This window comes from Zingiber officinale, chromosome 6B (assembly GCF_018446385.1).
Source record: "Zingiber officinale cultivar Zhangliang chromosome 6B, Zo_v1.1, whole genome shotgun sequence".
Classification (NCBI taxonomy): domain Eukaryota; kingdom Viridiplantae; phylum Streptophyta; class Magnoliopsida; order Zingiberales; family Zingiberaceae; genus Zingiber; species Zingiber officinale.
Window position 1 is genome coordinate 96,616,267 of NC_055996.1, and position 13,576 is coordinate 96,629,842.

The 13,576-nt window shown below is 36.3% G+C and overlaps 1 protein-coding gene across 1 annotated transcript; it reads left to right on the forward strand.

Moving 5' to 3' along the window:
* The first annotated feature begins 2,970 nt into the window (after positions 1-2,970).
* Positions 2,971-4,470, forward strand: LOC121991264. Its single transcript, XM_042545273.1, has 3 exons — positions 2,971-3,153; positions 3,474-3,854; positions 3,931-4,470. Exons 1-3 carry the CDS (start codon positions 2,971-2,973, stop codon positions 4,468-4,470), a joined length of 1,104 nt encoding a protein of 367 aa, XP_042401207.1.
* The last annotated feature ends 9,106 nt before the right edge of the window (positions 4,471-13,576 follow it).

Sequence of the window (13,576 nt, forward strand, 5' to 3'; positions counted from 1 at the left end):
TTTGTTTTTTAAATTTTGATTTCATGGTTTTAATTTTCTCAATTTCCTCATTTTTATGGTTTTGAACTTTTGATTTCGATCTGTTATTTTTTTTTTTGTGGAACATTGATTCAAATTGTTTATCTCCGGCTGTATTCATCTTTTTTAAATTTTTTGTTTTTGGAATTGCTTTATGGACCAAATCAATTTATCCATTTTTGATATAAAGCATATAAAAGTTGATCATAACGACCAGACATTAGTCAAGTGACGGGTTGATTGATTACTAGAGATCAAATGCTCTGTTGGATTATATTATCATTTAAATTCACTATTTTGGTCTGTTTATTATTATTATTATTTTTGGGTATCTTGTCCTCTGTCGAGCTTTAAGAGTTTGAACGTGCATTAATGTTGACGCTCGAATTATCGTGGAAATCAATTCTAAAGATATGTTGATGAAAATGGTAGATTTAAACCTCTATATGGTACGTTGCAGAAGATTGGCTTGTGAAAATTTATTATCTCGTGAGACGGCTTTCCACATGGAAATGGGTGCCAAAAAAACTGGCTTTAAATTTTTATCAATGATGAAGTCTCTTAGTGGAGAAAAAATGTTTAATTATTTTTGTTTAATGAAGTTTTAGAATGTTCAAATATATTAAGTAAATTGAAGAATTTTAATTATTTTATTCAATATATGTATTTTTAAAGTATTTGATGACATTGAAGATCTTAGATAGTTAGATTAATAATAATAATATTATTATTATTATTTTATTTTATTATTTTTTTAATTTCGAGTCTTTTGGCCTATTAAGCATTTTTAGTTAAAAGTTTATTACGAGTTCAAAAAGCTTAAGTTTATTTTTAAATTTATGTTATTGTACTTGTGGTAATTTGTTGAGTGTATCTATTCTTTTGCCATCCTCTTAGGCTACGTTTGGTATGTCGTAATCTGTCTTGTAATGTAATCTCCATTACAAGATGAATTAATTTGTTTGGTATAATTCTAAACTCGTAATGTAATATAATATGGATTACAAACCAAACAGCAAGTAATCTGATTACATTACAATTCAAAATTTTTTAATACCAAATCTAGCCCTAATCTCATCTCACCAATTTCTCCCCAAAATCGCCGACACAACTCCTCTCCCCTCGCTTCGCGACACAACCCTCCCTCCTCTCCCTCGCCTCGCGCCGACACAACCCTCCCTCCTCTCCCTCGCCTCGCAACGACGCCGACACAACTCTCCCTCGCCCTCGGTAGAACCTCTCCCTCGCCTCGCAACGGCGCCGACAGAACCTCTCCTTCGTCTCGGCAGAACCTCTCCCTCGCCTCGCAACGGTGCCGACAGACCTCTCCCTCAACTCGGCAGAACCCCTCTCTCGGCTCGCAACAGTGTCGACATAACCTCTACCTTGCCTCGCACATCCCTCATCTCGCGCACTCATCCTAGCGCCTCCAGCGACAACATCAACACCTCCTCTCCCACGCCTTGCGCACTCATCGCAGCGCCTCCATAAGAATCGACACTGACACCACCTCCATCTAGGTATAGGTAACATTGCAAGGTATAAATAAAATGTCGTATCCTTTTCTCGTAATTTTCTATATATACCATACTCCAAAATGGACTTTGTTAGTGCAAGAGATATAATAATAGTTTACAACCATTACTCCCATTGTTTTTAGGTTACTGCTTTGTATATAATCTATATCTAGTGGGCCTTTTATTTACCCTCTAAAATGGCTTATCTTTTTCTTTTGCAGCCATGACTCGTCTTAGTTTAAAGACCAGGAATATAATGAAAAAAAGGAAACTAGTTGTTGTGTTAATGCATTGGTTGGAGATCTTAAATATAGTGAATTGGTTTTTTCAATTGTGTTGTATTTTAGTGGAAAGGCGTAATAGATCGTTTTGCTTGAAAAAACGATATGTGAATGATGTTTTTGCTAGGAGAGGGATGATATATAATTTAGCATATGAAAGTGACGCTACTTGCATAGCACAACTAAGAATGAATATGAGTAGTTTTATAAAGTTGTGTTGTATGCTCGAAAGTGAAGGCGGCCTGAAAGGAACAAGATTTATGGAGGTAGATGAGCAAGTAGCAATATCATTACATTTGCTAGCTCATCATGTCAAGAATAGAACTATACAATTTCGATTTAAAAGGTCTGGTGAAACAATAAGTAGGCATATTTCCTTATTTTTGAGTGCTGTTATTCGTCTACAAAATGTACTTTTCAAAAATCCAGAGCCAATTGCAGCAGACTCAATAGATTGGAGATGGAAATAGTTTAAGGTAATTATTATATTTGTTTTTAAAGTAATGATTTATGATTTTTTTTTTTCTCATTTTCTTCTTGTTGTTCCTTTTAGAATTATTTGGGAGCTTTAGATGGGACAAATATTAAAGTTAGAGTACCAACAGAGGATAGACCTAGATATCGGACAAGAAAGGGTGAAATTGCTACTAATGTGCTTGCTGCTTGTTCCCAAGATATGCAATTTACATATGTGTTGTCTGGATGGGAAGGTTCAGCAGCAGATAGTAGAGTACTACGAGATGCAATCACAAGGAAAAATGGATTAAAAGTCCCACATGGTTTGCTAATTAATTTTTCAAAATATCCTAAATACTTTACTGTGTTTTGAGTTTGTGATATATTTTAATACATTTATTCAATTTATAGGATATTATTACCTGGTCGATGCCGGTTACACAAACTGTGAAGGTTTTTTAGCACCATATAGGGGCCAAAGATATCATTTAAATGAGTGGAAAGAAGGTCGAGTACCTAGAAGCCCGCGAGAGTTTTTCAATATGAAGCATTCGGCTGCTAGAAACGTGATAGAGAGATGCTTTGGCCTACTGAAAATACGTTGGGCAATACTTAGAAGTCCAGCTTATTATCCGATCCAAACTCACAATCGAATTATTATGACATATTGCCTTCTTCACAATTTTATAAGGAGAGAAATGGCTGGGGATCTTGCAGAAAGAAGGTTGGAGAGAAGGCTGGATAGTCAACCAAATGATGTAGATGACATTGGTGAAAACATGGTGTTACCATTGAGACTTCGAGTGAATTTAGCGATTGGCGAGATAATTTGGCCAATGACATGTTTAATGAATGGAAAAGATCTAGATGAGATCATTTGTGTAATTCTTATGGATTATTAAATTTTTGTAAATGGACAAAGACCATAGTCCTTATTCTGTTTCTTTGTAATTTACATGTGGCATGTCTTACAATTTTTAATTATGCATTTAACTTATTTTGAGTATGTTGAATTACAATGTTTCAAGCTTGCATTTCCTGATCAGCCCATTAAGAAACACAATAGTAACCAATAGAAGGATCCTTGCAGAAATAATTACAGAAATGATTTCTGTAATTAGTAGGAGCATATTCTTTTTGAGTTCCTCATCAATCATTTCTATTTTTTCTTAGGTCTTTTCTGTAATTTTTTGTGCTATAGGTGAACATGGCTTCTAATCCTTCAGGAGAATCTTACAACCCAAAAAGACCAGGAAAAAACAAACATCAATGGTCTGCTATAGAAGATGTTGCACTTATTGAAGCATTGATGCAATTAAATAATGCTGGAGATCTTAGAAACAAGAATGAGAAAGGTTTTAGGCCAGGACATGGATTAAAGCTACAACAAATGCTTGAGGTTAGCTTGCCTGGACATGGAATTAAGGCAAAACCACATATTGAATCAAGGTTAAGAACTTTCCAGAAGCTGCACAATGTTGTGCATGACATGTTGTATGGAGTTGGTAGCAGTGGTTTTGGTTGGGACTCAGAAAAAAAACTTGTTACGGCTGAGAATTCCGTGTGGGATGAATATATTAAGGTAATTTATTTTATTATTAAAATGGTTTATTTTTATTTTACTTTGTTTAGTTAGTAATATAAATTTTATTTTATAGACTCATGGAGATGCAGAACAATTTAGATACAAGTCATTGGCTTACTATGAGGAACTTTCTGTCATCTTTGGTGGAGACCGTGCATCTGGGAAAGATGCTCAAGTTCCTGCTAATATTGTGGAAGAAATAGACAAAGTTGCAGTTGATAATGATGAAAGTATAGGCATTGATGGGGATTATGCTTCATATGGCCAAGATTTCAATTTTGGATCAAACGAAGAGAATTCTAAGCCAAAAAGGAGAAAGACCGAGAGCACTAAAGATTTGTCTCAAGTTATTAGAGAGGCGACAGCTATTCTTGGGGAAGAACTTAACAATGCAAGTAACCGATTAAGTAAAGCATTGGAATATGATGAAGGCACTGAAAAAAGAATGAAAATCAATGAGGTTTTAACAAAGTTACCTGGGCTTAGCATGTTGGAGCGACACAAAGCGACAAGAAAAATTGGTTGTGATCGTGAGACTACAGATATTTTCTTTACCATACCAGATGATGAGAAAGAAGTTTTTGTGAAAGTATTATTGAATGGAGATATTTGAGGCATAGACTTGTAGGTTTTGTTGTCATTTCTTTGGACAAGTTAAACTTGTAATTTCCTAGAGAATTTGGTGGTTAAACTTTGTTTTTAATGCAAACTTGGTGGTTAATTTTGTTCGATTTATTAAAATTTGATTTGATTTAGTTTAGTTTGATTTTGTTCCTGTGATTAAATTTAGTTTGATTTAATTTGATCTTGTTTAAAAACTATATATATGTGTTCATTCTTGGAATTCATTATTTGTATAGGTAGCAGAATTATGCTATCCTTGCTAGTTTTGTTGTTTCTTGTTAAATCAAATAGTTCATTGACTTATCCTATGCTCTGGTTTATTTTTCCAGTGTTAGTTACCATCATTGTGGAGCTTCCAAAACATGGTATGGTATTGTTGGACATGTTGCTACAGATTTTGAAAAGGTGGTGCAGAATCATGTATATGATTCTGATATTTTGCAGGGAATTTAGCAGCTCGTGCATGCATCAAGTCAGAAAACGTATTGTATAGAAAACGTATTGTATAGCATATGTAGACGCGGCTGCTATGTTTCTCATGTTAGATGTATTTGTAACAACGATCCAATTTGTTTCCGTCATGGTACGATGCTGGTCTGACCTGAAAAATTTAATGTCATTTTCTCTAGTATTAGTCAGTATACTGGACTGATATTTTCACTTACTGGACCAAATATCTTTCTTGTTTGTTCCTGTTAACAATTGGTAGAATTTTCTTTTTTTTGTTCCTATTAACAATTGGTAGAATTTACATATGTGTAATTTGTATCCTTTCAAAGTTCTGACAAGCTGTCGTAGCTCAGCAATTCTGATGAAATCTGGAAGCTAAAGCATTTGCAGTCACTACTCCAGTTTGTTAGGATCCTTCGTACGGCTAGAGAGGGGGGTGTGAATAGCCGACCTCAAATCTCTCGCGTTTCTTCCTACAATTCGTTAGCGCAGCGGAAAATACAAAGAAACGAAAGAGAAGAAAACCAAACCTTAACACGAGGATGTAACGAGGTTCGGAGTTTAGGGCTCCTACTCCTCGGCGTGTCCGTAAGGTGGACGAGTCCAGTCAATCCGTCGGTGGATGAGTCCCCGGAGAACCGGCTAATACAATATACTCCTTGTGGGTGGAGAAACCTCGCCACAAACGTTTGCAACAGCAAACAAAGAGTACAAAAACAAAGAGTAAGCAAGAAATACAATAAGAATACACAAGCACTCTACCAATCTTGCTTTCTCGTCGACTGGAGTCCGGATGAAGCAGCAGCAGCAGCTGTTCCAGTCGGGGAAGCTCACGCGAAGCTTTGGACGAGCTCAACAAAACTCAAGCACAGCAAACAGGAAGGAGGAAGAAGAGTTGTCGCACGGAAGATGCCCTCCTTTTATACTGCGAAGAAGAAGCAGTGAAGAAACTAGCCGTTGCGTCGCAGCGGAACTGGATCGGTCACCGGGCCGATCAGCCTAAGCGTATGAACCCTCATTGACACCGATCGGTCCCGGACCGATCGGTGTCGCGATCAATCTCGATCGGTGCGGACCGATCGAGCTCTATCTGATCGGTCCCGGACGATCCAGCTCTCAGCTCTCTCACGCAGAATCGCTTTTCGTCTCTTGATCGACCGTGGAGACCGATCGGCATACACTGATCGGTCACCGGACCGATCAGGAGCTTCTTTCTCCGCTTCGATCGTTGCACGATCGGTGCGTGGACCGATCAGAACTCCTGATATGCTCGGTGGAATCGATCGGTCACAAGACCGATCGGAAACTCTGAGTATCACCGGATCGATCTGGAGACCGATCCAGAGCTTGGTTTTTGCCCAAACCAAGTCCAAACCAATATCCGGTCAACCTTGACCTATTGGTTCATCATGCTTAGCATCTGGTCACTCCCTTGACCTGCTAAGACTCCCCACCAAGTGTCCGGTCAATCCCTTTGACCTACTTGGACTTTCCAACACCAGAAGTCCGATCATCCCTGATCCATCTGGATTTTCCAACACCGAAGTCCGATCATCCCCGATCCATCCGGATTTTCCAACACCAGAAGATCATCCACGATCCATCTGGATTTTCCTTGCTGGTTTCACTCACGGGACTTTCCAACCGCCTAACATCCCGATTAGGACTTTCCCCTGGCTTCACTCACGGGACTTTCCACGCCTAACATCCAGTTAGGACTTTCTCATTACCTAACATCCAGTTAGGACTTTTCCTTGCCTTACCTGTGGGACTTTCTCATTGCCTAACATCCCAGTTAGGACTTTTCCTCGTGCCAAGCTCACTGCTTGGACTTCTCCGTGCCAAGTCTCCATACTTGGACTTTTCCAGTGCCAAGTCTCCATACTTGGACTTTTCCCGTGCCAAGTCTCCATACTTGGACTTTTCGCGTGCCAAGCTCCCTGCTTGGACTTTTCCAGTGCCAAGTCTCCATACTTGGACTTTTCCAGTGCCAGGCTCCCTGCTTGGACTTTTCCGTTGCCAAGTCTCCATACTTGGACTTTTTCCCGAATCAGGTCAACCAGGTCAACCTTGACCTACGGTTGCACCAATAATCTCCCAAACATCTATTCTTGTCCCATATCAAGAATAGAATTCTCTCACGAGTGTCAAACATCAACATGCAACTCAACTAGGTCAACCTTGACCTAAGGTTGCACCGACAATCTTCCCAAGTCAAACATCAAAATACAACTTGAGTCACGTCAACTCGAGCCGGGTCAACCAGGTCAACCTTGACCTAAGGTTGCACCAACACAGTTGATTCCTTTCAGTCTTTGGCCCCTGTTGTAAAGTGTGATGTAGTTGCAAGGTACATGACCAATTTATTTATCAATCGAGATATCTTATTATAATTTAATTAACGTTCATAGCATTGGTGTGTAGTTGCAAGGTACACACCATTTCTACCTCAAGAACTGTCAAGACCATAACATTGAGATCTTGCCATTTTGTGTGATGAACGTGTGATTGATAATGGATTTCCATCGGATAATAGCCGGCTAAGATATTATAACAGGACTAAAAAAGCATTTTGAGAGACAAAAACATTTTAAGATATTATTTAATTTAGTCGGATTAAATTTGATTTAATTGAGAGGAAGAATAAAATTATTTAAATTCTGTTATAAGGTTATTTTTGTCATTTTATAATAATGTGAATTACATTCCCATCAAAAATAATGTACACCAAACAAGAGAATGCAATCATCCTTGTAATCAAAGATTACATGCATAGTATATAATTATTTTACCAAACTTAGTAATGTAATACTGATTACATTACATTACATTACATTACAAGATTGATTACATTACAAACTGGATTACATTACGTCATACCAAACGTAGCCTTAATTTAGAGTTATTCAGGTTATCAAATATTTTTGCTATGAATAAAGTTACATTTTTAGTGCTCCCGAGCCTTTTCATATTTTTATTTTTAAATTTTGAATCTTTAGGACTCTAAAGATTACTTCTTGGTGACCTTTGAGTTTTTTTTTTCTTTAAATTTGAAGCACTTTAGGGTGATAAAGTACCCTTTGGTCACTTTTGAGCAAAAGTGCCTAATGAATTTTTTTTAAAAAAAAACTCGGATTTGTAAACTTGCACCTTTGCACATTTGGTAGTCCCTTGACATTAAGGTCATCAAACATTTTTCGTCATTTAACCTTTTTTTTTTATCAAAAAGTGTTTGATAGTCATTGATTAAATGTATTAATGATTTTAAAGAAATCTAAATATAAAAACATAACACAAATATATTTAAGGGATTATCAAAGGTACACTAATACATTTTTTTTTAAGTGTGGATTCAAGGAATTAGCAAGAGTACGTGAATGTTAACTTTGAAGAGATCTAACAAAAAGTGCTTAATAACTTTTGGTCAAAAATACATGATGACTTTAAAGAAGTTAAATCTAGAAACAAAACATGAAAACAAACTCAAAAATATTAAGGTGATGTTTGATGTAAGGGTTTATAAATAAAGGAATATATTTATTCTTAAACATTGTGTTGGGTTAGTGAAAATAGAATTAAAATTTTAGAATGAAATCTAAAAATTTAGGTATTGATGAAACTCACTACTTTCCTTGGGGTTTTATGGGAATGAGAATGGAAAATAAGTTTTGAAAGAAAATATTCTTAATATATTTGTTTATTTTTTTTATATCACTTTCTTTCTCTTTATTCTCTCTCATCATACTTTCTCTCTCCTTATTCCATCATCACACTTCCTCTCTCCTCAATCTCTCCCATCGTACTCTCACTTTTTATTTTCTCCTATCACACTTTCTCTATCATCACACTTTCTCTCTCCTCATCCTCCACCATGTTTTCTCTCCCATCACATTATCTTTCGTTATTTTTTCTTATCCCACTTTCTTTCTCATCATATTTTCTCTTTTCTCAATCTCTCCCATCACACACTCTCTACTCATTTTCTCGTATCACACTTTCTCTCTCTTCATTCTCTCCCATCACATTTTCTCTAACATATTTTCTCTCTCCTCATCCTCTCTCCCATCATACACTCTCTCCTCATTTTCTCCCATCACACTTTCTCTCTCCTTATCCTCTCTCATCATGCTTTCTCTCCCATCACAATATCATTTGTCATTTTTCTCATCACACTTTCTCTCTCATCATATTTTCTCTCTCTTCAATCTCTCCCATCACACACTCTCATCATTTTTTCTCATTACACTTTCTCTCTCAGCATATTTTCTCTCTCCTCATCCTCTCTCACCATGCTCTCTTCTATCACTTTCTCTCCCATCTAATCTTTTCTTAGTTTCCTATAAAGGTAAAAAAAAAATTAGTTTATTCCGATATAAAATATTCAACTAACCAAATATTATTTTTAAAAATGATATCCATGCTCATACTCATTCCTATTCCATAATACTATGATTCTCATTCTCATTCCTATGAAATAACCAAACGCCAAGGCTTCGTTTGATAGGAGTGATAGAATTAGGATTGGGTTGATTAGTTGAGGGTAGGATTAATAATCACTTTGGTATTGTGAATTCTACTCCTAATCAACCCTAATCCTACCCCTAATCAACCCTACCAAACGACATAATAATAATTTTTTGAAAACATAATCCTAATCCTATTACCCCTACCAAACGGTGCCTAAGAGTATTATTATTATTATTATTATTTTCTCGGTACAATAGTAAGTGCATGAGACTCTTTATACACTCCGTCATAGATCTGACTCGAGCTGAGTTTAAATTGGATCATACTTGGGTCTGTAATCGGGACAACGGGGCAATTCTAGCCAGAACTGCTCGACAAGGCCCAAATTATTATTATTTTTTAATTTCTACTTTTTTAATATATATATATATATATATATATATATATATATATATATATATATATATATATATATATATTAAAAGAATAATTTATTGGTACATACATTCAAATTTCAAAGTAGGGTCTTTCAGATTAAAAATAAACATCTTAACCAACTACATTATAGTTATTAATGATTTCATATGTTAATTAATTGTTTAATAATGAGTTTCTTTGTTATATTTTTTTAATAATTAAAAAAACGTATATTTATTTATTAATTTATAATTATTTATTACATATTAATTAATTATTTAATAACTAATTAATATTTGTCACTATATATAATTATTCTTAATAAGTCCAAGTTACATTTCATTTCGATAAATAATTTAGTAAATATATATATTTTTTAAAAATAATATAATAATCTTAATTGTGACGAATCATGGTGAATTATGACAAACCATGTACAAACCAGGAATCAGTAGTTTCAAACAAAGAATCATAACCGTCTTATATGATAAGAACTGTCGAACTGACAGTTCTGAATCGTTGAATCGTAAATTCTAAATCTGTAAGATCTCATGGTCAAAGATTTAAATTTCATAAAAATCTCATTATGGTTCCCACGGATAGCGTCATAAAGAGGCTATTTTTTTAAACTTTTTTTGAAATTATGTATGTTATTTTATAAGATATAATATATTTCTCTTCAATATCTCTCAACCCTAGTCTTCTCTCATTATGTTTCTCCTTCATTGGTAACGCTTTCACCCTTGATCAGCAAAAACATGAATTAAAATTTTTTTATCCATACAATGTAAAATAAAAATGTTAGATTTTTTTTAGTTCCTCTCTTCTCCTTTTCCAACTCACCATTTCTATGCTTCTCTCGCTCGTTGAGATTGGAGAAGAAAAATTGCACCTAACGTTATCATGCTGATCTGGTTGATACTACTATGCTCCTTGCTTGATTAAGTTTAAATGCTGATGCATTCGTTTGTATATGTTCGATCAAAATTGAGGATTTATTATTTTTAAACAATAGTGAGTTAGAAAACTCTACTATTTCACTTCCTTGATAGAAATTAAGTTTAACTTTTATCTAGATGTATTATAGTAATAAAATTTTCAATTTCTCCTATGTGTCCATTTTATCATTTACAATTGTTCTGATCTAAATGATGAAAAATATAGTTTTTTTTATTCTTGATAAATGATAATGATCTATTTGATCTTGCTACAATCTTCATTTTCTAGGAATTATATTGAGTTTTATCATTTGTACATATATTTTTTATTTATTTGCTTTTTTGTGCTTCATGGATGATGATGAGTTGAGGACGGGAGCATTATTCTTTATATTGTTGTCCCGTTCCATTGTGTTTTTTTCCTCAATATTATTTTTGTTGTAAGGGCTATATTCTCTCAGTCTTAATTAAATAATTAGACATATTTTTAACTTCCTTCATTTTTAAATAATTCTAAATGTACTTATTTTTTACTAAGTGAATTGTACACTTATTATCTCCTAAAAATTCATTATTATATGAAAATTTAATTAATAATTTTACATCTCAGAAAAATAAATTTTATATAAAATTTATTTTAAAAAATTAATATTTTAATTTGTTCAAGTTTTTTTTAACCCATCCCAAATTGGAATGAAAAAGGGGAGGAATTTTTTTTTAAACAATGTTAAAGGTCTTTTTATTTTTTGCCCAGTGCCTCAAATAGGCTTGAGTCAACTTGTATGTGTTGGGACCTTGATCACTGACTAGAGGGAGAGTGAATAGACGGTCACCCAAATCATTCGCTTCCTGAGTATTCGTTAGTGCACAACGGAAATACATAACTAATACAAATACAAAGCTAATACTAAAAACAAGAAAGAAAACAATCAAACCCCTAACACGTTGATTTAACGTGATTCAGAGATGAAGTTCCTATTCCATGACATGTCTGTGAGATGGACGATCTCTCAATCCCTCGGTGAATTAGTCCCGAGAATTCTGACTATCTCAATCCTCCTTCTTGTTGGAGAAACCTCGCCATAATCTCTTGATCATACACAAGGATCACATTGAAAGCTTTGGAGACTCTAATAGGTTTTAACCAAGTTTATTTTCATCACCTAAGACTACCACCCAGAGCTCCATTATATAGAGCTTAGGAGGAAACACCCAAGCTGTGTTTCCGCCACCAGTCGACTGTCATACTTACTAGTCGATTAGCCTTTGTAGAATTTGACTGTTACAATCTAATAGCTCAATTGCAATTGACTGCCCAAACATAGATCAGTCGACTAAACCACATGGGTTAAGCGAGTGGAAGCATTCTGTTTGTTCCTAGTCGATTGTGCAGTTGGCTAGTCCAATCGATTGGTAACCTTATTGTTGATACAGTCTGACCTGGATGTTATTTTGATGTTGACACTGATTTAAGTTTCAATCAGATATTGAATTAACTCAGACAAATCAGGGTTGACTTGGTTGACCTGATTAATCTGATTGGGAAAAGTCCGAGCAAGGAGCTTGGCACGGGAGAAGTCCTGGTGAGTGAAGCCAGGCAATTGGAGAAGTCCTGGTGAGTGAAGCCAGGCAATTGGAAAAGTCCTGGTGAGGGAAGCCAGGCAATTGGGAAGTCCTGGTGAGTGAAGCCAGGCAATTGGAGAAGTCCTGGTGAGTGAAGCCAGGCAATTGGAAAGTCCTGGTGAGGGAAGCCAGGCAATTGGAAAGTCCTGGTGAGTGAAGCCGGGCAAAATCCGGATGGATCAAGGGTGATCGGACATCCGGTATTGGGAAGTCAAGTATGGAAACTTGGCATGTATAGTCGGAGAAGAGCTCGGTAGCTCGGTCTCTAACTGTCAAGATTAAGGGTAGCAAGCTTGGAAGCTTGCCTCTTAAATCACAGCCTTGGATCGGTGAACCGATCCGATGCTAAGTGGCACAGGTGATCGGTCGGCGGACCGATCCAGGTGACTAAGTGTGCCTCGATCGATCTACGGACCGATCGGTAAACACTCGATAGCATCTTGTGTTATTCTTGATCGGTCCGCCGACCGATCGTGAGCATGAGAACTCAGTAGCATACTGCGCTATTGTATCGATACTGACCGGTCTCGGGACCGGTCGATTGATGATGATCGGTCCGGAGACCGATCAGGCTTGTCGTGCGACACCTGATCGGTCCGAGGACCGATCAGGTTAGTTCTGATCGGTCCGCAGAGATCAGTAACGATCGAAAAAGAGATTTGAACGTATGGATCGGTCTGCCGACTGATCCATACTATAGTCTGTTTTGCATGCACTTTCTCTGATTCTTTCTGATTCAAAGTTGCTTTTGCCTAAATATTTCTAACCATCTGCTGCAAGATTTTGAGGTGCAGGTTACTGGTAATTTGCAATTGGTTGATTTCAAATTGAGCTTCATTAATAGAGGATACCAGAGAGACTTTTGCTATGTTCCACTGTAAACCTGTTAAAGCAGCAAAGTCGTGGCTGCGATCTGGCGGTGATCGGGCATCGATCAGCTCAACTCATGGTGATTGGGTGGAGCTCAGAGACACCAGTGAAGACCAGAATTCCATTGGTGTGAGCTCAGATGATCAGATGAGAAAGAAGCGTGATTGGCGATGCTATGGCTGGATGCAGAGATTTGCTGCAGTTTGGCAGGGATCCGTTGCGGGCGAAAGGCAGAGATGGCAGAGACATAAAAGGCTGGTTGAAGAGAGGGTTAAGAGAAGTTTTTCTTTGGGGAAGAAAGAAAAACAAAACTCTCTGTCGATCGGTGCA